General features: G+C 35.2%; 3 protein-coding genes across 3 annotated transcripts; 2 read left to right on the forward strand and 1 right to left on the reverse strand.

Moving 5' to 3' along the window:
• The first annotated feature begins 3,720 nt into the window (after positions 1-3,720).
• LOC133859190 (stemmadenine O-acetyltransferase-like) lies at positions 3,721-5,390 on the forward strand. The gene has a single exon (XM_062294517.1). The coding sequence runs from the start codon at positions 3,754-3,756 to the stop codon at positions 5,095-5,097; it is 1,344 nt and encodes a 447-aa protein (XP_062150501.1). The 5' UTR covers positions 3,721-3,753; the 3' UTR covers positions 5,098-5,390.
• A 10,254-nt stretch (positions 5,391-15,644) lies between these two features.
• Positions 15,645-16,091, forward strand: LOC133860490 (uncharacterized). Its single transcript, XM_062296080.1, has one exon. The coding sequence runs from the start codon at positions 15,645-15,647 to the stop codon at positions 16,089-16,091; it is 447 nt and encodes a 148-aa protein (XP_062152064.1).
• A 4,346-nt stretch (positions 16,092-20,437) lies between these two features.
• Positions 20,438-25,806, reverse strand: LOC133861245 (transcription factor MYB114-like). The gene is made up of 3 exons (XM_062296985.1): positions 25,683-25,806; positions 25,332-25,461; positions 20,438-20,979 (listed from the first exon to the last, which is right to left on the reverse strand). Exons 1-3 carry the CDS (start codon positions 25,798-25,800, stop codon positions 20,535-20,537), a joined length of 693 nt encoding a protein of 230 aa, XP_062152969.1. The 5' UTR covers positions 25,801-25,806; the 3' UTR covers positions 20,438-20,534.
• Between the last annotated feature and the right edge of the window lie 334 nt (positions 25,807-26,140).

The raw sequence follows: 26,140 nt of genomic DNA on the forward strand, positions 1-26,140 counted from the left end.
GAGTAGGATTCACCACATGAGTTCCACCCTATGTATCTTGTGTTGTGCATGTGCTATGCAACCTTGTTATGCACCAATCACAACTCAGGTAGCTCTCAGCTTCACTGCCCACTTGCTCAGAATCCTAGAAAGCATAGCCAGCAATTAGGGGTGTGCAGGACCTGCGAAAACCGATCGGACCCGTAGGACCTGCATTGACCCTCCCCGTGAAGCACCAGTTTTCTGATTTTTATTGCGGGTATGAGTCAAAAATTAAGGAATCCGCACAGGGCGGGGCGGGTTGCGGGTCTCGGTTTAAAAAAAAAAAAAAAAAAAAAAAAAAAAAAAAAAAAAAAAAAAAACTGGGGACCCACCCCGCCCCGCGTAAAGAAATAAGTAAAAAAAAAAAAAACCTACCCCCTTTAACCCTAGCGCCGCAGCATCCCCCTCGCCCTTATTTTTTTGTTTCTTTTCTTCTAGCGCTGCGTAATTCCTCTCATGAGTCTTCTCTTCATTTTTCTAAACTCTCTAGTCTCTTCTAGTCTTCATGAATCAGAATCACAGCCATCCCTTGCAGTTGAAGGTGGAGCACAACTTCACAAACGTATGTGAGACTGTGACTTTGCAAGAGAAACATTTAGAGAGATCAGATTGGAGTGGTTACAATGACAGCTTGGACTCTTTTCTGAAGATCCCATTAAGTTCACCAAGCTGTTCATCAATAGAGAATTTATTTATTCCATTTCAGGTTTTCAATTTTCTCTATTTTTAGTCAAATTACTTCATACGTTTAGATTTTTTCACTCCGATATTATCCCTCTTTTTCTGGTTATATTACATAAATGCCACTCAGAAGGACCTACCCCGTCAAACCCGCACCCCTGCCCCGCACGTACCCGCCCCCAGTGAACCCGCACCTCACGGTTTTCTCCTAAACATTGTGGTTCACGGGTTCAAAACAAGTAACCCGCAGGGCTGTGTGGCGGGGGGCAAAAAGGGCGGAAAATCGCCCCCCACCCCAAAAGCCCTGTGCCCACCCCTACCAGTAATAGTGAAAGAAATGGGAGATAATACATGCACTTGTAGTGCACTTCTTGTAATTCGAGCATTTCCCGAAAGAAATTAATGATTGTTAGTTAAAGATACAAAGGCCTTTACATGTGGCAAAACCATAATATAGCTTTTGGTTTTGGTCAAATTGGAAGCTATCTTTTGGGTCCCAATCAGAGAAAAATATTTAATCAAATAAGAGTTCATTAATTAAAATGAGAAAGACGATACACAATGTGTAGGAGTTATACCACAATTTGACTCTACAATACACGACACTAGCTAGAGGCTGCTGCTCTACTAAACAACATATATAGGACAATATTAAACATGAGACACACCACACGACATACACCCATATCACACGTTGTCAATGTGGGCAACCCATCACTTATACTCTGTTTATGGAAGTTAAAACAAAGGAAGTGGCCGAACTATTTTTATATGTGCACCAGTACTCCTTTGCTCATGGGACGACTCATCTCCCACTTCTCTCTACTCCCATGTCAATTATGCCATGTATTTGGGATTGGGTCTTCGTGTAAGACGTAGCCTATCACTATCAACAAAAGAAGAGCTAGAGGAAACAAGTGGCACCATAAAATGCAATCATGAATCCAACGAGGTACTTTTTGAAGGCATTTTCCATCTCCACTAAGAGATGGTATCAGTGCTTGAAACACAAGATTTGTGTTGGTGGCCCTGGTGGGTAAAAGGTTTGTTTGGTTGGCTATGGTGTTTGCTACGTTTTATTTTTTTTGAGCCACGGTTTGGTAGAGTTAAAGTTGGGAGTTGATTCTTCATATGGTTTGGTGATGGTGATCGTACAGATTTTAATGAGCATGGTTGTGCCTCTGTTGGTTGAACCACCGGGCTTTGTTGGGTTTCTTTGTGATCCAAGGAAAACGAAGAAGAAAAGATGCTAAATTTAATATGTTGTGGACCGGGACAGCCTGTGCTTCCGGATTGTTAAGCTTCTCAGTCACTCATCAATAAGAATCTACTCCATTCCAAAAGATGCTAATTTTTAATATGTTGTGGGACAGCCTGTGCTTCTGGATTGTGAAGCTTTCTGATTAATCACTCATAAATATATAAGAATGTACTCCTTATTCCAAAAAAAGAAAAAAAAGAAGCATGCACCCGAAGCCAACTCAACAAATACACCAGAAACCAGCTCAACTTCTCAAGTTATATATATATAACTTTTGTGAAAGATGCGCACACACACACACTATATATATATATATATATCCAGAAAAATATGTTAAGCAAAGGAGCAAGTCAGCTAGCTAGGGATAAAGGGTTGTTCAAGAAATTAGATAAAGAGGACATGCATCACATTTGCAATTAAGTATTTAAATTTAAAAAAGTGTTAATTTAGGGTATCAATCTTATTAAAATTTTCAAAATACTTCTTTTTTTTTTTTTTAAAACAAAAAAAAAAATAGAAAAAGTTTCAAAGATTCAGCATGAATATTTTTGCAAATTCTGTCAAATTCTTGCCAATACCTAAATTCTTGTAATTTTTTTTCTTTTTTTCCTAAAAAAAATGATGGATATTTTGGAAATTCTTATAGGATTTAACGGAAAATTTTAATAGAGGGTTGTAATTGAAAAAAATTGAAAGATAGATGCTCTAAATTGACGTCTTTTTTTAAAATTTGAGTGTTTAATTGCAAATGTGATGAAAAATCAGAGATTATAATTAAGTGAAGTTTTCTCCCTTTTTCTTCTTCTTTTTTTTTTTTTTTTTTTTTGGGTCTTGTGCAGTTTTTGTAAGAAGTCTGATCATACTGGTTGTAGTATCTTTGATGTTCAGCTGTATTTGCTGATTGAGTACTGTAATTTGTTTTAGTTGTCAATGAGAAGCTTATTCATAAACTAAAAAAGAAAAAAGAAAGAAAAGGCTGAGCTAGTTGCAAGTCTAGTACAAACAGTGATACAACCCAAGATCAGTTCTGCAGAATTAATAATGAAAAATAACAGAGCAACTCCCAATTGGGGATGGTGTGAACCGTGTGATGGAGTAAAAACCACGTGTGTTTGGATAGCAAATGTTTTTTACTACGTACTTTCACTTGTTGGAAGCTCAACAAACCCAAAACTAAGAAGGTTATTTAATAGAGAAGTTAAAAGTTGTTTTTTAAATTGAAGTTTTTGGTTTCCTAAACTCAAGTCTTAACTTAGAGAAATTATTGGTGCTTATTGTAACAAAGAGGAAGAAGAAAAGAAGCTGAACTACAGTCTCATTGGCTAATAATAGGATCCCAAGTTAAACTAGCTAGAATCTTACTGGTAATTAAATACGGGATTTGATTGCTGCATTCCACGAACACAACATGGACACAATATTCTCTCACATGAGGGTGGGGCCCAATCACCTCACCCTCATGTGAGGGGAGAACATCGGATTTGATTGCTGCACTCCATAAGCATAACATAAGCACAACACCCTCTCACTGTCTCACATGAAAGTGAAGCCAGCCACACTCTCACGTGAGAGGGTATTGTGTCCAAATTATGCCCATGGAGTAAATGGGTTGGGAGCTTGCGTGCGGTAGATTCAACACCTGTGGTGAGACTCACAATGTGAGCAAAAATTCTCCCATTTAGAATGCAAATTCCTATATATATAAGCTTGCCGTCTGTCGAAATAGAAAGCCAAATTAAAGATCGAGACAGTATCTCTTTTCACAAAAGAAAAAGAAAAAGAAAACAGACATGCAAGTTCGTATCATTTCAAGAGAAACCATCAAGCCCTCATCACCAACGCCCTCTCACCTCAAAACGTTAAAATTCTCCCTCTTCGACCAGATTGCTCCCAAAAGCTATATTCCAACAATCTTGTTTTACCCTACAACTGATGGCATTCTCAAACAAGCTCAAATATCAAGCCAGCTGAAGAAATCACTCTCGGAAGCTCTAACACGCTTTTACCCTTTGTCAGGAAGGGAAAAGGATCAGTTCTCTATCCAATGTAATGACGAGGGAGCCTCATATTCAGAAGCCCTTGTCGACTATAATATGTCTGACTTCCTCGATCCACCCAAAATAGACTTACTGAACCAATTGCTTCCATGCCAGCCTTGGGTGGCTTGCCAAGACCGTGCTTCAGCGGTCTGCCTGGCTATTCAAGTTAATGTTTTCAATTGCGGTGGAATAGCCATTGGTGTTTGCGTGCTTCACACCGTCGCTGACGGAATCACAGTGAGTTCATTCCTTAAAAGTTGGGCGACCATCGCACGTGGACGTCTGGCTAATGACCAGCAACTATTTTGCCCCGACTTCACCACTGCATCGACGCTCTTTCCTCCAAGAGATCTGAGGTCGTTGACTTGTTCAAATCGATTCATGGTCGCTTGGCATAAAGAAGCAATATCCGTCACAAGGAGATTTGTGTTTGATGCCAATGCGATAGCCAACCTGAAGGCCAAAGCAGAAGGCGAATACTTGTCTAACCCTACGCGCTACGAAGCATTGACTGCACTTATGTGGAAATGTTTGATTAGTGCCTCTATGAAGATATCGGGTTTGCCAAGGCCGTTCTTGTTAGAGCATGCAGTGGACATTAGAAGGCGAATGGGGCAACCCTTGTCAGCTGATTCCATGGGAAACGTGATAATAGTAGCCAACGCAGTGTATGACCCAGCTGAGACAAATATTATCCTACGGGACTTGGCGACCATAGTAAGGCAATCCATCGACGAAGTCAATGGAGATTTTATGAGAAGTTTACGGGGTGATGAAGGGTTTTTCCTGGTTAGTGGTTACGCGGAAATGATAGCGGAAATGCTTGAAAATGAAGAGCCCGTATCACTTGGGTTTACAAATTGGTGTAATTTTGGTTTCAACGAGATTGATTTTGGATGGGGGAAGCCACTTTGGGTTGGTGCTTCTGGGGGAGTCAACATATCCTTTGTCAATCGTATTCTTTTTAAGGATATGGAATGTGGTAAGGGCACAGAGGCATGGGTGACTTTAGAGGAAAAGGAAATGGCTGTGTTTGAAAACGATCCAGAGCTGCTTGCTTTCGCTTTTCCGAATCCAAGTGTTTCTCGCCCATAATTCCTCGTTTTTGGAAGTCTATAATCTTCACAAAAATGGGTAGGAATCAGAGATGCCAATGAAATCAAGACTGTCCGGTCTGTACGTACGTGATGAGTTCGATCGTGTTGCTGCAGTACGTACTACTGCATGCAGTCAAGTGATCTTTTCGTTTTATTGTTAGTTTTCTGTATGTCGATCTCTTTCGTTTTTCCGTACGTAGTCGATCTCATAAGACGTTCTATCGTCGTCAATTATATGCGAGGATAATATCTTTCTACGTACACTATGGTCAATTGAAAAATAATAAGATGTTCTACGTACCGTCGTTCGAAATTATTTTTCGTAAAATGCTTTATACTTTTTATGGCATAATTTTGTTTTTAGTTGTATTTAATGACATTCTCTAAAAGCCCAATCGGAACTAAAGTAGGAATAAAGAAGCACATTCAAGAGGTGGCTCACATCCGGCAACTAGCGGCTTGTTTAGCAAAGATATGTACAGAACAGAGTAGTGTGGTTGTTAGTTTTGAAATTAGTAAAAACTGATGATGTGATATAAAATAAAAATAATTTGTATAAAAAAGTGAAAAAGTTTTGTATTATAGTGAATTTTTTTATTTGGATAATAATAAAAAATTATTGATGTGATATAAAAAGTGAAAAAAGTGAGAATGTTTTGATGTTGATTAGTAGTGAAAAATATAAAAAAAAATAAAAAAAGTACATAAACGGTGCTGTTCTGTAATGTTGCTAGACAAACAAACCCTATAGTACGTAACATGTTACTTCTCTTCTCTACTTTCTTTTAAATATTATTTCTCACTTTTTTTTTATTATATTCCTACCAACACTCTTATTTTATTATATTCTTTTCTATCGAAGTAATTGTTAGTAAGTATGCATGACTATATTGCAGTGCAGTTGCCGTGGTAAACAATCGCGCGCATGCAGTTGTATGCTAAACAAGATTCAAGCCTAATTAAGAGGAGCAGTGATCGGCGGGGACGGTAAGCCCGCACATTTTCATTAAAATATGCTTTTTGATAAAAAAAAAAAAAAAAAAAAAAAAAAAAAAAAAAAAAAAAAAAAACATTTTTTTTATTAAAAATGCCGGTTGGGGATAGTAAAACGCCCTCCAATTAAGCTTGGCAATTTTGACACAACCCACGAATTCGATACGAACACGACACAAATATATAGGGTTTGGGTTTAGACTCTAACTTGTTTATGACCCGCCAACCCGTTAATAACTCGTTTATGACCCGTCAACCTGTTTATGACACGTTTATGACCCATCAACACGTTTATAACATATTTATGACGCGATAATTACACTTTTTTTTACCAAATTAGTTAAATGTGTTGACACGCTAACCCGATGGGTTGACACGGCAACCCAAATTACCAAGCCTACCCCCAACAATCATTTCCCAATTAGAGCAATGATTGGCACAGGACGGTAACCCGCCCCCTGCCTGCCCATTTTCATTAAAATATGCTTTTAGATTTTAAAAAAAAAAGTATTTTTTTATTAAAAATGCTAGTTAACAGTAAAACGTCCCCTAACAATTATTTTTTAATTATAACAATGATTGATAGGAGACAAATTACCCGCCAATTTTCATTAAAAAATTTTTTTTATTAAAAAGTAACTTATAATGTCAAATAGATCACCTGGTGGACTCTTTCATTTTGAATAAAGGAAAATGCTAGAATTCCCACCCCAATCTCATCAACTCTAAGTGTTTTAATTTTTTTATTTAATAAATCAATTTTCAACCTTTAAAACTTAGGATTGGTAGGATTGGAGTGGGATGGGGGATGAAATTCTAGTACTTCCCTTTAATAAAACATAGAGAAATGCTTGGTTGTACACTCCCATCCCACTCCTATCCCACCCTTGTCTACGTGGACCAATAATGTGAGAGATAGAAGGGAGAGTGTAGTGGGACCCAGATTTTTTTAACAACATTATTGGTCCACGTAGACAAGGGTGGGATAGGAGTGGGATGGGAGTGTACAACCAAGCATTTCTCTAAAACATATATCCTCCGTAATCCTCGCCCACTGAAATATACAAGTCATATAAATCCTCGTCCAATCAATTTCCTTCAAGCATTTACTCCCAACCGTACCCAACTCAACAGCCTCCTTCAAGCATTTACCACTTTACTGCAAGCAGTTACTTCAAATGCTAACCAAATGAAAAATCGAGTACGAGGGCTGATACATGGTTTCCGTCTCCATTGCTCTCTTTTTGTTTTTTTAATAAAAAAATCAAAATTTATTCTTTGATGGGACAAATTTTAATTTTTTTTATTAAAAGATCAAAAAAGAGGATGATGGTAAGTTGGGAACAGTTGTTTGCCTCCCCCAATCATTTTTCGTTTGATAAACTCCCTCCACTAGACCACTCTCCTTCTTTTTTTCCTTCTTTTTTTTTTTTTTTCACTTCTCTGTCACTAGTCTCACATGGTTACCGATGGAAACTGATTGCTGTACTACGAGAGTGCACAATAAATGCACTTTTCCCCTCACATGAGGGTAGAGCCCAATACGTGAGCTCCACCCTCATATGAGAGGGAACTACGACTCTTTCCCTCACATAAGGGTAGAGTCCAATATGTGAGCTTCACCCTCATATGAGAGGGACGAGTGCACCTGTTATAAGAGTATCATTTTTCTAATTTAAAAGATAGAGATGCAACACATCTCGTCAGATGCAGTATTATGGGGACAAGATGAGAGCAAATTGTTAATGCAGGTGAACTGTTTTCAAGATAAAGATAAGGATAAGGAGGCTTATGTGGCTTTCAGAGAATGATTCATGAGATTGCCAAGCATCAGTCGAGCATCAGCTGGACATGGGCTCAAACCAGTTGGGTTAGCTATTACAACTAGGCTGACTGAACTGAATTTGTTAGTTAGTTGGGCTTGGAATAATTGTATAAAGCCTGCTTTTCTGTAATAAAGAGGTTATGAAAATTGTTAGTCTTTTGTAATAGAGTTATTCTTAAACAGGAGGCTGATTTCCCTCGAAGCAGATCAATACTTGTTTTTCCATCCATTAATTGATTACCATACAACTTATTCCATTCAATTCCCTTGTTCTCACTTACAGAATTATCCACAAATATCCCTAGGTAACTACAGAATTGTTACATTCTTTTATAAAGTCAACATCAAATCATTTTAATTTTTTTTTATTTTTTATATCACATCAATTATTTTTTATTACTATTTAAATAAAAAAACTCACTACAAAACAATATTTTTTTATTTTTCCATAAAAAATTTCAAACTTATTTCTACTTTATATCAAATCAATCACATTTTATTCCTATTCAAAAAAAATAAAAAAAAATAAAAACTCTCCACAAGAGTTACCAACACTTCTACATAATTGATGCACATAACTTGAAAGGCTTTAAAGCATTGATCTTGTGGGCATTAAAGCCCATACAGACCTACTTCTACATATAAACTGATAACAGAGAGACACATAGCAGATATTGAGATGCAGCATATTAGGCTATCAAAATAGTACTTTCTTTTCCAAGAAGAAAAAACAAATTTTATTGAGAATAAACATGCACAAATTAGAGAACATGAAACAGAGAATTTATAATTTGCCTCAAGAGTCGTTTTTAGCATCATTTTCCGAAAGTACGGACAAGAAAATATTACAAGCATATCATTTCAAATATCACAAAAGCTTCCAGGGAAGAATCATTAGGCACAAATCCTTGTACCTAAAATATTAAAAAATTAAGCTTCCATGGAAGAATCAATCAATACAAAAAGTGCAGAATATATGCATGAACAATGAACATAACTCAAGCATGTTTTAATTCATCCTTCGACTCTCTAGGATTTCGATTTGTCAGATAGGAATATAATTTTGTCTTCATCTGCTCGAACCTTACTTTGCTCAACTCGAATCCTCTCTTCCTCTCAAGCATTCAATATTTCCATAAATTTCAGTTTCATCTCAGCCGCTATCCTTCCTCTTTCGACCATCTCATTTAGAGACCTCACAACAATATCATTAGCACTATCTTTTCTCTCTTGTTTATTCAACCGCTCTTTTGCAGCCTCAATTCCTGCCTTTGCGTCTCTACAAATCTATAAAGTTAATTACTAACGGATATATTTTCTTTCACTAGATTTATCGAAGCTTGAGTAAAAGGCAAAGATGCATATGCGAACGACCTTTTTGTTGAGTTTTCCTTGTTGGTATTCCATTTTGAAGATGTCTTCAATACATTCCAACAATGTTCAAAAGGAAATGGACAGCTCCTGATACAACTCTTTTGCCTAAGTAATCTTAAAAATTAAGAAAAAGGAAATCAAAATCAAACACTATCACCATTGGTGGATTGATGCGTTGACACAACAACCAATAGAAATTATGCATTGTCCTAATTTAAGCCAAGCATTTACAAAACTTATTTACGCTCTTTTGAACTGCTGACCATCGATTAGTTAGAGGTACCCGAGTCCGATTAGTATCGAAGGTCTTATTGGCATGGTAGTTATCATAAATTCTCATCCAATGTCTTTTTTTTCCTAATTGAATAAGGAAATGGTTATATGGGAGGATGCTTTCGACTCTTGATCCGAATGGAAAAAAGAGTGGATGATCCTAAAAACAAAAATTGGGTGAGCTTCCAAACAACAGACCCAACACAAACTACAACAACATAGAAATAATTACAAAATTAAGGTAGAAAATTGGTCAAACAAGTGATCCGGTCTTTTCAATGGGCCCCACAAGGAGGTTACAGAAGCAAAAGGGACACAGAAAATGATGAACCTATTTGAACTCCCACTTAATTGCTCATTTCCTAGCAGTAGATGTATACCAGTATTTATCCATGCTTTGACAAGTAGGATATCTTCTTCTATGCTAAAGTTGCCATCTCGTGGTTTCTTAGCATTAGATTCAATCCCAACTTGAGGTTCAAACATTTGAACATTTGGGTTTAGAGATTCATAGATTCATTATACCCCTCATGATAAAGGGGGTATGTAAACTGTGTTTCCTTGCCTTTAAGAATATTAAAATCCATTCAACAACCTACAAAAAAAAAATAAAAAATAAAATCCATTCAACAAAAGTGAAGAATTTTTTTTTTGTTAAGTTTAATCAATAAAACACAGTCAAAAACAATTATATATATTTCATGGTTGGCTACACAAGAAGAAGCAATTTATTTTCAAAATCCAATATCTAGCACAATGACTTAATCCATAATCCTTGTAGTTCTAAATTATGATATAGTTCACAGTCAGTAATGGAATTAATCATTCCATTTATGAAAGACTGTTACACATCAATCTCAATGATCTTCCTTGATTGACTGAAGCTGAAGGTTTTAGGTTGATGATGTGTAGGTTTTATGCACTGAACGAACTAATGAGTTGTCTTTCATAAAAGATACTGTAAATATGGAAAGACAATAACTCTTAGAAGACTACTTATCATATTAATCATAAATCTTGAGAGGATTGTATATTCATATGTGAAATAGAGGTTGCTTTGATACATTTATGGATGAGACATTTATTTGGGTCAACAATCCTGTTGAGTTGGATAATCACATCTACCATTGTGAGGAAATTTTTCTCAAGAACGAATCCAAATAATTTTTTCTTAAATAATGACGTAAAATTTTTTTTCCCTTGAGATGGATTTTATGGATTGGTGGGTATTTTCAGTCTCTGGCCAAGGCATTTTAGTATGAGATATCAACATACTATGTACATGTGGTAAGTTTTTTTTCTTTTTATTTTCACAAGTACGAGTATAATAATAACAATAAAATCAGTGACTCAAGTATAAAAATGTAGAGAATTAAGTGGCAGTACTTTGGCATTAATTCTGCGACAAAAGATTTCATGAATGAATCAAAAGTCAATATTAAGTAAGTCAAATGAATTAATTGTTTTAATAAAAGAATATAGGATCCGTTTAGATTTGCGATTTCAAAAAGTGCGATTTAAAATAACGATTTTAAAATGTGCAATTTCAAAAAAGTGATTTTTAAAAACGCAGTTAAGTGTTTGGCAAAATCGCAGTTTAGCCTTTAAAATCGCGAATTTACCTTTAAAATTCTACGTTTTAAAAAAAAAACATCATCTTATCTACGATTTGAAAAAGCAGATTTTCTGCGTTTTCAAATCGCAATTTTTAAAAACGCAGTTCCCAAACGATCTATGTTCTATGATTTGGTTAAAATCGCACTTATTGTCTACAAAATCGCAATCCTAAACGCACCCATAAACTAGTGTGCAATTACAATTGTTTAGTGGAATCAATTGTAATTAAATAGTGACTTTATGAGTCGGAACTATTTTGGATAGTTTTTATTTTTCCTTTAAGTCCCTCACTAGGCTGATTTAATTTAAAGAGGTCGGACTTTTTATTTATTCGACTGCTTGTTTTATTAAAACATGGGTTAAAGAGAAATTGTGCAGAAGATGCAAGAGATAGAGATTGGGCTTCAGATAAAACCCAAGCCTAAGGGGATAGCAGATGACACATGAGCCAAAGAATTATTCCCTGGCCCTTTGCGTCAACTCTTAGGAGGTGGAGGCTAGGGTATTCCTAGCTTTAGCCATCCTTAGTGGAAGTTCTAATTCGACCAGAAATTCTACTACTACTTGTCCCACATTACTTATATCCCACACATCTCTTAGTGTTCAGAGCCTATAAATAGATTGGCATGTATCTTGTAAAATTAATTGATAACAATAATTCTTTAGTTTTTGTTAAAAACTAATATTCTTGAATTAACTCTAGAGAATAAGTTTAAGTTTTGAAGAACAAAAGTAAAAGCCCACACTCTTAGTTATCATCAATCATTGATGAAAATATCTGAATGTCTTATTATCCCTGAGATCACACGTACATTCTTCAATAAGAAGCAATGAGCAAAGTTTTGCCCAAAAAGTCAAGGAGTGACCGAATTCTTCAAGTAAATATTTTTTGCTTTGTAATTTAATTTTAATAGCATAGTTCTTCATATATTTTTCTTAAAGTCAATCTTGACATGAGAATTAATATTTTTCGTTGCGCAAACATGTTTTTGCAAACATAATCCCACAAAAGTAAGTTTGAGTTTGAATAAAACATTAAAAAAATTTGTTGTAGCTAAAAATCCATTTTAATGTTCAAAACTCAGAAGATAATTTGCTGGAGCAAAAAAATAGTCTAAATTAGCTAAATATAGCTTGTACTGAACATTCAGACAATCTGCTGGAGATACTCTTACGTGGTCGGTAGATGATAAAATTTTTGTATATGCCATATCGTCTAGCTCGGCTTTTAAAAATATTTTTAAGGGATTTGATTCTTGTACAACACCAAAACAACAACTGTACAACAACCCCTCACATGAGGGTGGGCCCCAGTATGTGAGACCCACCCTCATGTGAGGGATTGCTATACAGTTGTTGTATTGGTGTTGTAAATCTAACATTTTCCTATTTTTAAAGCATTGGTTTGGGTAACCCAAAAATCTAACTCAATCTAATTCTTTTTTCAAGATTTACGTTTGGGTGCCAAATTCATCTTTTCTTCTCTTTTATTTTTTATTTTTTATTATTATCTTTTTTTTCGTCCAACCCGTTTGGTTGACCCGTTTTGTAAAACCCAATTTTCATGTGAATTCCAACTAAGGTCTCATTTTTTCTTCAAAACCAATGCAAAAAGCTTAATTAAGTGGAATTTCAATATGCACAAAAAACTAGATTATGCAGCCATGCTAAAAAAAAAATAAAAAGAAAATTGGATGTTTTTCGGCTCTTACAACACGTGCTTCACCGGACAATTTAAAACCGAATAAAGGGTTTGTTTAGTAAGGGAGAAGAAATTCTATCTCCCTTTTTACTTTTTTCAAAATTAATAAATTTTAAAATATTTTAACTTTATATCTCATCAATAATTTTTTATTACTATTTAAATAAAAAAATTTTACTAAAATACAAAATTTTATCACTTTTTCATACAAATTCTTTTTATTTAATATTACATCTATCACTTCTTATTATTATCTTCGGCTCACACTCCCTTATCAAACAAGGCCAAAAACACGCGAAATCCAACCGTTCAAGTTAATCTGTTTAACAATGAGGACCAAATCATGACCATCCACGATGTCTCTTCCTCCGCACTGCAAAAACATGGAATTTACTAGAGAGTAATCAACTTTTTCAGTCGATTCGACATTGCACAACCTGACTCATTGATTGCCTCGATTTCCGAAAAAAATGCCTTGATTTCTGAAAAAAAAATACTATCATTCAAACATAAATTTTGTATTATATTTAATTTATTTTGCCTTTCCAAACATGTTTTTTTAATATTGTTTTATATTTTTTAAACCATTCAAGCTAAATTTAAAAACTTTTTTTTTAGTATTCATAATTTTTTTAAAAAAAATACAAAAATAAATAAATAAAATCGTGCACCCATATGGACTATAGTTAACCTCGATTGAAAGGGAAATAATTTATTAATTCAACGACATATAGATGAGGTCCATATGATCTCTAGTCAAGAGATCAAGAGTTGCTCAGAAGAAAAATAAAATAAAAAAGGCCTGGCTTTTAACTGCTGTGTATATGGATTAATTTGCGGTGATGGGGTGTTTTGGGAGGGAGTTGAAAAGGAAAACGAAGAAGAAAAGATGCTAATTTTTTTTTTTTTTTTTTTCTAAATAAAAGATGCTAATTTATTATGTTGTGGGACAGCCTTTGCTTCTGGATTGTGAAGCTTCTCAATCACTCATCAATAAGCATGGACTCCTTATTCCTAACTTTTTGTCCTCTTTATCTAATTCCTTGAAGAACCCTTTATCCCTCCTTTGCTTAACAATATCTTTTTGCGCATATATATATATATATATATATATATATATATATATATATATATATATATATATATATATATATATATATATATATATATATATATATATATATATTTGCCAAATAATTTTAAAGATCACGACAATTGGATTTGAAACATCCAAGTGATTCTGGAACATGATTTGCCACATGCTCGAACATGCGTAAGCAATGGCAATAATTTTATATAGATATACAGCAATTGTAAGATAAAAGACCTTACCCTGTAAACCACATTATATTTTTCTAATTTCACCTGGAATCGTGGGAATTTTTACACCGCATATATATATATATATATATATATATATATACACACACTCAAAGTTGGTTTGCTGGAGAATTCTTTCCATGCAGTGAAAGAATGGTGCAATATTGCTTCGATTAAAAAGTTCGATTAAAGTTGATCACTCCTTTTTGATCTCTTGCCAGGGTATATGATTCCTTCTACGTTATTAAAATGCAACCACCTGAACAAAATTAGCTGAAATAGATCGATGTCCCTTCAGGTCATCGGATCACCAAGTTTTACATGTGGAATATTGCAAGAACAATTGCCCTACACTCTTGACGGTGCATTCTCTATGCTTGCAATGATTCCAATTAGTACTGATAAGAAAGTGATACCAAGGAAACATCTTCGATCGTGAATTAATGCAAAAAAAAAAAAAAAAAAAAACCGAATATGTTCTTAGCAATTTCACTCAATCAAAATCGATCTCTTAGCAATTGATAATGTCATTATAAGATTTACGGGAACTAATTTGTTAAATTAAAAAAGGTTATAGCAGTAGGTACGTTGAAGCCATTATAATTAATTAGATTCAAAATATTATATAATAATGGAAAGCCCAAGTGGAAGAATAATGCCAGCCTTACACTTTATGTAAAGCGCATATATAATAATGCATTCTCTTGTTGGGAGAGAAACAAAGCAAAAAGCAAATAAAAACTATTTCATAGATCCATCCTAAAAGTTTGATTAAACTTCTTGTGGCTTCTTTACAGTTTTACAGAGCATAAATCTGGTTCGATTTCCTTTATTTGATAATCAATCATATCATTCCATTATCTTTCTGTGTCCCACTCTCGTAACAAAGGAGGAGACTCAGTCAATCATTGAAAACAATTTACAAAATCCATCGCTCTAATGGCATGCTTATTTCATATCGTACGTGCTTTAGCATAAAATATGATCTTGGATCACCACCTAATTAGTTGATGCCATAATCCTAAAAAGGTCTTCTTAATAAAAAGTATTCTGAGGCAATAAACAGAGAATTATTGCTACCACAGATGGCAGAATTGGAACATATACCTATTGTCTCTGATTAAAAGCTCCTCACCAAAGCTGGAAGAAATCAGGTCCCCTACATTTACGACACCCACATGCAATTCGCTTTCAAAACCATTGCATCTTCTTTCATAGTGGCTCATTATAACACGTCCCTCTCAACAATCAACCGTGCATTTTCCACAAAAGCTGAAAAACAATGACCTATTACTAATAATACCCATGACCTTTGCCTTTCTACATACCCCCATGCCCCCAACGTAAGCCATATACTCACATCCACCTTTCCTATTCTCTGATCAATCCAATTGCGTTCATAAACAAAAAAAGAATCGTTGACGCCGCCCTTCACCGGAAAATGATATCGCCAACGCATTGTTGGAGCCCCCATAAACTTCTCATGCTCCATCTTTTTCTGTTCATATCATTTTCATCTCCAACTAGTGCTACCCTTTCAGAGAAGTTGGACCAAACATCGGTGCCTCAGGAGGCAGATACAGAAATAAAGTGCGGAACATGCCCTTGTGTGAACCCGTGTGCCCAGCAACTGCCTCCACCACCACCACCTCCGCCGCCGCCCCCAGCGGCTCCAAAGAATCCATCCACACCATATTGCACTCCGCTGGCACCGCCGCCACCACCACGATTCATTTATGTGACAGGTGTGCCGGGGGATTTGTACGTGACTGATCCAGCATATAACACTTGGGTGTATTACTCAGGTGTCGGGCGGAATGTGATTGTGGGATTTCTGCTTTTGGTTGGTTGTGGAGTGCTAGAACTGATGGTTATTGGTAGACTCTGATGATCATATAGAGCGGCTGTTCTTAATTTGTCTAAATTATTGGTTGGGTTTGAAGGTCGGAGAAGCATAATTAGGTCTGTTCTTAGCTTAATTTGAATGTTGCTGGTTCTTATTTATTCCTATTTTATTTTACTTGTGTCTTGTCTAACATATAATCCGTGGTCCATTATGGAGATCGAAATACAATCTTTTGTTTTGAATGCAGAATATATAATTGAAGTTCCAATTTGACTAAAAACAAATGCAATAATTGGTATTGGTAGTATAGCGTGAATATAGAGTTAGTGGGGCACATAAAAATTAAAACAAAAATTATGTGTTGCCACTTACACTTGGATATATAATTAACAACAGCAAGAAGAACCAAGGAGACCTATATTTCATTTGATTCACGGAATAGACTCTTGTATCGGATGGTCATTCATTTGCTTGGTAGGATTCTAATTTTTGGAATAATTATTTCTATTGGAATAAATATTCCCTTACGAAGAGGAATATATATTCCTCTAAAAAAATGAGAGAAATAGTTATTTTTAAAGGAATAGACTACATTTTCTAAAAGAAAAAAAAAAAAAAAAGAAAAAGAAAAAAAAAAAGAAGAAGAAGCAAAATCCTACGTTATAGTGTGGCTAGTCAGCCTGACACAGATGTAGTCGGGGACTGTACAACCACTCTTGGAGCATTTGGGGGGTGGCCAGAGAGCCAGGGGTGGTCGTGACCACCCTCGAAGTGGTTCCCAAGTCTTTGCTGGGTGGTCACCACTCCAATCAGTTTTCAAGTTTTTTTTTTTTTTAAAAAAAAATAATAATAATGTGTGGTTTTTTAAGCAATTTTTGACGCAATTTCAATTAAAGCATATGTATTGTCACTAAATTAAATAGTAGAAATAACTATTGCATTCCACCATTTTTTATTCTCCAGTAATAATTATTCTTTTTTCCAATAAAATACTCATCAATTTTAACCAAGCTAGTAATTATAATTTTCTAATAGGAATATATACTTCAAATCTTCTTATTTTTGGTTTTCTTTGAATCGAATTCCCGAATCAAATCTCTAAAAAGTCGAGCCACGGATTTGGCTTGTGTCAAAAATTTGTTCAAATGAATTAATCCAGATTATCCCAACTTATGAAGCTGGAAAATTAAGAGGTTAATTACGACCAAATTAGAAAAAACAAAAGCAAAAATACTATTGTTGTTACTACAAATTCCTTTCAAATTTACGTAACAATTGATATGAAACTTATTACAATTTAATTTATATATGTAAAATTTTATTACTTATTTTTTCACCATCTTTCATATTGTACTTGCTCGTTGCTTATATATATATGCTATACTATATATACACGATTGAAACGTACAGCCGGTAAGAATCTTAAAACATGCATTTATAATTTGGACAACATTGTTGCACTTTCTAGCTGTCAGTGACTCGGACACTCGGTGCTTACTGCCACGACGAGAAAGAGTAGTATTTAATGAAGCTCTGTGCCAACCATATATATATATATATATATATATTTTTTCTTGACATGCATTTTCATGCAAGGGAGATGAAATATTCGAACTAGTGACCTCGCTTTATAAGTCGTGATCTCCAGCCGATTGAACTACCCCTTAAAAACCTGTGCCAACCATACTTGAGGCCCCGTAACGTACAATTTAACAAATTAATTCTTTTTTTCATTTTTCAGTCTTTTACGTACAAGACTTTAAATGGTTTTATTAAATTTCTTGTACTGCTGGAAATTATATTTCTTTTTATTAAGAATCAGAAAATTTGAGAACTTCTATGTTCCTTAAGAGAAATTCCTTAAAAAATTTGTGAATCCTAGGCTAAAGCCTATCCTAGGGTTTATATACTTAACCCCTCTCCCGCGTTTGTGTAGACATGACTTCATTTGATTCGAATGCACATTGTCACCGTTTTGATGGTTCCCGAACCGTTCAGAAGGTTTTTAAATTTCAAAACTGGTGTGGATCATTCAGATGGTTATCAAATGGCTTTCTTATTTTTCCGTTAGATATTGTTGGGATGGTCTTCAGGTAAAATTTATCCTAAGTGTTTAAAATTTCATTTTCTTCTCTCTCAGGACCTTGTGACTAATTCCTCCACGTACTGATATCATCACTCAGACACTTAATAGGGTGTTCTTGATCCTGATTTAAAGCAGGGTACTACAATTAAGTTAGGCCCTAAACATGCTTATATAGCAATTTGTTTTTTTGGAAAAAAATATCCGCTAATAATTTTTTGGGGAAACTTCACAAAAGGGTATCAAAGTATAGCGCTTTTCCACTTAAGGGTACCGATATAGCAAAATGTTCAATTGAGTGTATGTATTTATCAAAACCGTTCAATGTCAGGTATTCTGTCAGCCTCCGTTCTAAATTGATAACGAAAGTAGAGTCACGTGACTTTCATGTGATTTTTAAGAACGTTCTTCCTGTTATGCCCCTTAAGAAAATGCTCAAACACATAAAACTACAAAAAGATATCCCACATTCAAAACATCATCGTATGAAACTTCACAAAGGGTTTTTAATAGCCCCCAAGACGACACCGTTTAATAGCCCCCTAAATCCCAAACACCATCTTCTTCGGCCAAGCAACCCGAGAGTGACCCAGAGGATGAGAGAGAGACCTGATTCTTCGTGGGTCTCCAGTGGTCATCGTTCATGGGTTTCCGGTGGCTTGAGATGCAGTTCTCGGCAGTTTAGACACCGAGTTTAGGCGGATGAGGTTGATTCCGACGATTTTTGTGGGGATCCTCTGTTACTGATTTGAGGAGTTTTCCGATAATTTTGCTGATTTGAGGGATCGTTACTGATTTTTGTGGGGATCCTCTATTATTTTGTGATGCTTGATGAAATTGGGTATTTTGGGTTCAGTTGATGATGTTTTGGGTGTGTGGTATTCCAACCGTGTGATGTTCAGGTGTGTGCGGTTTATGGGTACTGTGGTGTTTTGGGTTGTTCCCCTGTTTTGGAGATAATCCCCCCTGTTCTGACCGTGTGTGTGTGTGTCGGCTGGGATATGTTTGGGTTGCTGTGATGATGATCACCCCGCACACTATCTAAGAGAAATGGAGAGAGCGAGAGAGATGGAGATTGAACCTTGGTCGGCATCCTCTGAGATACGAAATACAGAGGACCCGAAAAACACCTTGGCCGGCGTCCTCTGAGAACGCAGGCCATAGCTTGGTCGGCGTCCTCTGAGAATGACGGCCATGGACGCCAGTGTCTCTGAGATGGACGCCGGCCTTGTTTTGAAGTCTTGGTTGCTCTTGGTTGAAGGTTGAGAATGGCGAGGTAGAAGAGAAGCAGGTTTTGAGTTGAAGTTTCTGGAAGGAGATGGGCTAAAACAGTGCGTGGAGATGGGCTACGTTTCATGTGACGTTGTTTGTCGTTTTAAGCTAATTTTAATATGTTGTGTTTTATGTGTTTTGTCTTGCGTTTTAGATGAGGGGCAAAACGGGTACTTTGCCCTTAAAAATCATGTAAAAGTCACATGACTCTACTTCCGTCATCGATTTAGAACGGAAGCTGACGGAATACCTGACATTGAACAGTTTTGATAAATACATATACGCAATTGAACGTTTTGCTATATCGGTACCCTTAAGTGAAAAAGCGCTATAGTTTGATACCCTTTTGTGAAGTTTCACCTAATTTTTTAAAATGGCGGCAATTTTAGTTAAAGATTTGGGTTAGATGCTATAAGAAAAACTACCGCACATGTGCTATTATTTTTTTAATTAGTTTCAAGTACCTTTCCAGCCATGAGAAAAGTGAGAATTTAATTAAATTTAGATCGTTAAAAAAGCTACAACATATATACCGTTGTTTTTTTACGGCACATAAGCGAAATCCGTAAGTAAAAACACCGCTAAACTAATCACAATGCCAACGATCACGAAAACCGTAGCTTCAGATCACATTCAACGACGATTTAATTGGTGATCCCTGATGTTTACTCCCTTTTGTATTGTGGGGCTAACATCAACAGCACTAACAAATATTTGCGTATTACAAGAAAGTTTTTGACGTGAATATATCATGCTTATAATCATTATCAATTAACAAAATAAAGTTTAATTTAATTCAAACGGACAAACTAACTTGTGAATGAAAAAACAAAGCTTCATCGCCAATGAACTTATCTCCTGATTTAGGAAAATTATTACTTCACAAGCATCAACAAAAAATATAATGATCTTGAGCTTTTTTCTCTTTATGAAAGCTCAAATTATTTTTACATACAATATTACAATGTAAAAGTTTCTTGATATGGACTTTATTATAGGAGCAAATATTTTGATAGAAATTAGGATGCAGAAATAGAGAAACAATAGGACTCAATCTAATGCGTAAGATTGATCATAATGATAATCCTACTATAAAGAAAGGAATAGGTTTTCTAAAACTAAAATAACTATTATGCATCTAGAAAATCCCAAAGGCTCATGTCGAAAGAAGTGTGAGCAAAACAACTAAAGTCATCCTCATCAAAAGTGTTCCCAACAATTGCTTCCGGTACTATTTTCTTCGCCCAAATATCTCTTTCATCACCTTCCTTGTCATCTAACAAACTTTCCCACCATTTAATCCCACTCTCCGACAGCATTAACGAGGGAGATATGTTGCTCGCATTGTCATTTGGTTCAAAGCTTTCTGTAGTTGTAGGTTTCCAATTTAACAAGGCCAAATTTTTAGACAAAGTCCGAGGTCGAGGTTTTATCACGTTCACTTTCACAATGTCTTGTGATTTTTCTTTCGTGTCTTTAATGTGAGAAATTTCCTTCTTGCGCAGGTGTGTATTCCAAAAGTTCTTCACATCATTAGCTGTTCTTCCCGGAAGCCTACCAGCAATTAGTGACCATCTAAACAAACAGGGAATTAATATGAATATCACCAAAATGTTCAATAAATATGCAATTAATTAACTATGAAACCTGTTTACAAAAGAAGACTATGTTAGCAACTTAGCATGCATACAAAAATAAGGAGGAAATAAGAAAGAGAGAAATAAATAAAGTGGAAGGGTAAGACTCCGTTTGTTCCGTCATGAACAAAATTAGATGTAATGTAATTAGAGTGAGCTTTAAGGAAAGAACGGGTTTCTTTCCATTCTCATTCACATTGACTAGAAGTTCTTCCTAGCAAACTCAAAAAGATAGGTGTAGGGTGGTGAATGAGCTAAGAGCCACTTCAACTTGACTGTCTAAATTTGAGACGTGAAATTTAGATTCTAAGGCTCACAATGAACAATTGTGCAGCAAATAAATATGTCAAACCACTAGAAAACATAAAAGCATTCACACATCAACACAGGCACCAAGATTTTGTTGACAAAGCGGCCGCCGGAAACCCTTTGAATAATCCATCAAAGGTACGTAAAACTATTCCGAAGTAGCTAAACCGAAGAAATTAACACTAAAAAAGATTCAAATACATGCAAAACATACTTACAGCCCTCTATAATGGTTTAGAAAATATGTATGTAGACAAGCTCCTCTATTGTCTCCTACCATAGCAGCTCTAGCTCCTTCACTAGCCAATATTTCTTATTAATCTCATTTCCAACCCATCGGTAAGCTTCAAAAAATGGTTTGTAAAGTAGAACGACAAGCTAGTTGTGGTTTGATCACTCCAAGAGATTGAACTTTATAAGCTCATACCAACAATATCTCTTGGCACATAAACAATTGCTAAGCTCACAACGTATGAAAACACAAAATATTAGTAGTTAATTGCACCATTTAGCTCACTAAAAATTGTGCCTTCAAAGTCCTTTTATATACTTGTAAAAATCAGCCTTCAAACTTAAAGTCGGTTTTGATTTTCTGTGGCAGCATCCGAATAGATTAACGAGTCGTCCGGACATCCTTTAGCTAGGTTTCAATACTTAAAACAACTTCATGTTCAGACACCATCAAACAACCCAGCGCACGAAAGTTTCCACACTACAAAAAACTGGCCATCTTGACAATTCTTCTAGACATGTGTGGACAACCTAGCGGACGAAAACTTTTTGTTTCTCCAATTCTTCCGGACATGTGTGAATGGGCCTGCATACGAAACTCATTGTTTAGGCATCGTCCGGACATTAGCAGACGACCCTGCATACGAGGCTCATTGTTTGAGCATTTCGTCCGGGCATCAGTAAACGAGTCTATGAATGGAGCTTCTTGTACTTGATTTTCTTGAACATTCTTCAACCCAAATCCTAAGTACAAATCTACCCAATACCACAAATTATAAAGACGTACACTTGTTTTGAGCACCAATAGACCAATAATTTTTTTTTTTTTTAACACACACACAAAAAATAAAATAAAATAAAATTTACACTAATTTTAGAGCTAGCCCTCAGCCTCAGGCCTATATGGAGTTATTGAGTATGGCTCGCAAGGCACATTACTCAGCTATATAGCCAAATGAGTTTGAGCTCTAGCTATATATAGCTCGACTCAAACTCTATCTACATATTTGTTCTCTTTCTTCTTTTCTTTTCTTTTCTTTTTTCTTAGCAACTTCACTTAATCTCATTCAGGGACGGAGCCAGACATTTTAATGGGAGGGGGCCAAATAATTTTTTTTCTTAAATAGGGATTAAAGCATATGTATAAAGGCAAATTTTAAGTAAATTAAACATAACCTAGTTTTGATATTTTTATTATTCCATTCAAATTAAAAATCAATAAGCAAAAGTAAAAAAAGAGTTTTTAGAAAGAAAAAAAAAAAGTAAAGAAAACCACTGTCCAAAGATTCAGAAAATAAAAAATAAAAAATGTCTCAGTTATTTTTTTCACACATTCTTAGGAAATCGAGCTTGGTTAAGCTTGTGACTCCTCAAATCTACACATGTCTTCTTCCAATGCACTACTTTACTAAACCCTTTTCGTTTACTTTGAACACAGTCTCTACAACTTTATAAAGATCTTTCCATTGTTAGATCTTAGGCATGTCCCTTACTACCTGTTAAATATTAAAGGAAAAAGTTTTGACAATAGTTGAAGAGATGATAAAAGGGAAGGGGGCAAGGAAAAAAAAATCTTGCTAGGGGCCAATAAGCAAAAAAAACCTTAATTTGATTCATCTAAAAAAAAAAAAAAACTTAATTTAATTTTTTTTGTTTTACCTTAATTTTTTTTTTATTATTATTTGTTTCTCTTAAGAGTTGAGGGGGGGCCATGGCCCCCACCGGCCCCCCCCCCCCCCCCCCCCCCTCTCTCTCCGTCATTGACCTCGTTGAACTTCTATGACACTTGCAACTACCCTTCAAAGTTCAAAAATTCTCAATTTAGCGTATCAAGCTTTTAATTTGTTGTAATTTCACATCTCCATTAAGGCTTGAGGTTAAATCAGACTGCAAAAGGGATGAAATGGCCTTTTATACCCCTGAAAATTTTATAAAATTTCAAATTTACCCTTAATTTAAATTTAATTAAAAAAAAAAAAGTTCACCCATATTGGGCCAGGACTAGACCCACAGCCATGGGTCTACTGACCCACAGGTCACATGGTGGTTTGACCCACCAGATCATTTTTTATTTTTATTTTTATTTTTTTCAGTTTTAAATTGAAGGTATTTTAAGAATTTCACTCTCTCCATTTAGATTTAACAGAAACTTTTAACGGAGATATAACATTGCAAAAAATTAGAAGTTTAATACACTAAGTTTAGAGTTTTTGAATTTTGGGGTGGTAATTGCAAATGGCAAATGTCATGGAAGTTCAAATGGTTAAGTGAAAGTTTATTGTTTAAAATATATATTAGTCAAAGCACAATTACAATTTAAGCTATGTATATGCTTATGTTATACTCAATTGACAATGTCCTCCCCCCTTGGCCTCCTCTCCCCCTCTCCAAATTCTCAATTGGTCCAAACTACCAAAAAATTGTCAATTTCTCACGATGACTAAAATACTATTAATAAAATAAAAATATATAATTCTAAAGCTTCTAAAACTAAAACAAAAATTAATTTTTTTTTTTAAAAAAAAAAACCTAAAAGAAAATGAAAGAAAGAAAAAACCAAGGAGTGGTCGAGCCATCCTTTGACCAAATGTTTGGATCCGATCTAACACACTAAGTGGTGTTCATGCGGGCGGTTATTAACGGCTCACATCCGTTATCCGCTATCTGTACATACAAATGAGGTTATTAACAGCCTCTGCATGCTCTTTATATATATATATATATATATATATATATATATATATATATATATATATATATATATATATATATATATATATATATATATATAATTTAATAAATTCACAAAAACGACGTCGTTTTCGTGTTTAATACCAAAATAACGTCGTTTTTTATTAGATATAGATTATGTTTACATTAGTTTGGTTGACTGTGTAATCTGTGTTACTTTCTTGTATTGTACAAAAAAAATAATAATAATGTGAAATTAATATATTTTTAAAAGATTATGGCTTAAAAAAAAATTAAAAGTCGAAAACAATTTTTTTCAGAATCGTTTAAAATATGTCATAATATATAGAGACACAAAGAATGCCTAAAATATCTATTGCCCAATATGCAAATAGCTAATAACAGTATTTAATAATCGCACAAATGTAGTTAATAAAAATATGATGCGGACGTGGATGCAACTATTTAAAAGTAATTTTTACATTTTATAGATATAGTTGCGGTTATTACAAATAACCGCATCATAGTCTCCTACCGGCTACCGCACACCCTTTCCTTTTACACGCACTCGCGCACACGTACAGTTACATTACAATTTACGTACAGCCCGAAAGGTTTCAGTTTTCATGCGTGCAAGAACTGGGCTGTAAAAGGAGTTGCATATGCACAGTGAATCATTGACATCATATTTGATATAGTTCTTGAAGCAGCATAGAAAGAAATACTCCATGAAGATGGAAAAATACGAGATGGTCAAGGATTTGGGACCTGGCCGAGGATTTCGGTGTGGCAAGACTGATGAGGCATAAGGAGACCAAGGAGCTCATTGCCATGAAATACATCGAGCGTGGCCCTATATCACTCATAAAGTGTGTCGCGGGAAAACTGAGGAAAAATTGGAAAATCTGTTCACTTGAACATATAAACATGCATTTGTTCCATATATGGATCTGTTCTCGGGAAAAGGAAAAAAAGAAAGAACTATTGAGTTATTAATTTGATCAAAGTACCGACCATCCTGTATTATGATCAGTTGGAGTAATATTAACTGAGACTTGCCTGTTGCCTAAGAGCTTATGGAGCCTGATCATTAGATCGACCTCATCTTCTCTGAAGCCTCCTCTCTTGATATTTGGCTTTAGGTAGTTCAACCACCTCATTCTACAGCTTTTCCGGCATCTATTTAAGCCTGCAAATTGCAAGAAACCGATATAAACTTCTTAACTAAGCTCCGATGAGGATTGCATTATGTATTGAAAACAGAAATTACTTTCATTTTCCTGGATTAATGTTATAGAACATGAAATATAAGAAAACATGAAATAAAAGAAACAACTTGCTTAACCAAAAAATGTTAAACTTGCTCTCTCTCTCTCTCTCTCTCTCTCTCTCTCTCTCTCACTGTACTACCTGCTCTGAGAGGAATTTGATACCAGCTTCCTTCGCCATAGTTCTCAACGCACTGCCTCAGAAGGATATCTTCCTCTTCGGTCCATGCACCTTTTCTCACACCGAAAGAGCACTCCATGGAAGGCCTTAGAAGTGGTAACTAAAAGTTTTTATTTATTTTATGAATAAAAGTACTAAAAAGCACGTTTGGCTTTCACTGCTCAGTCTGCTCTTGTTCTAGTCGCGTGGGCTTACCCCACTTTTTTAAATATAGTTTGTAAATAGTAGTATGAAAGAGTTCCTACATATAGACACATTTTCCAAAGTCCAATATCCACGAAGGGAAATGATCCAAGTGGACAACAATTACACTATCCTAAGATACATCGGAGTTCGTGTAATTGTTGTTCACTAAGAGTATTTTTAGCATTTCTTATCCACAAAATCCATGCGTTCCAAACCTCACCACATATATTATG

This window comes from Alnus glutinosa, chromosome 2 (assembly GCF_958979055.1).
Source record: "Alnus glutinosa chromosome 2, dhAlnGlut1.1, whole genome shotgun sequence".
Lineage (NCBI taxonomy): Eukaryota > Viridiplantae > Streptophyta > Magnoliopsida > Fagales > Betulaceae > Alnus > Alnus glutinosa.

What these genes read in the sequence shown, in the direction of transcription:
- LOC133860490 (XM_062296080.1), top strand. Translation starts at nt 15,645, where the DNA reads ATGATATCGCCAACGCATTGTTGGAGCCCCCATAAACTTCTCATGCTC.
- LOC133861245 (XM_062296985.1), bottom strand. Translation starts at nt 25,800, where the DNA reads ATGGAGTGCTCTTTCGGTGTGAGAAAAGGTGCATGGACCGAAGAGGAA. An exon ending in TCAAATTCCTCTCAGAGCAG is followed by an intron (nt 25,462 to 25,682) that starts GTAGTACAGTGA and finishes TGCAATTTGCAG; the next exon opens with GCTTAAATAGATGCCGGAAA. An exon ending in CATAAGCTCTTAGGCAACAG is followed by an intron (nt 20,980 to 25,331) that starts GCAAGTCTCAGT and finishes CTGTTTGTTTAG; the next exon opens with ATGGTCACTAATTGCTGGTA.
- LOC133859190 (XM_062294517.1), top strand. Translation starts at nt 3,754, where the DNA reads ATGCAAGTTCGTATCATTTCAAGAGAAACCATCAAGCCCTCATCACCA.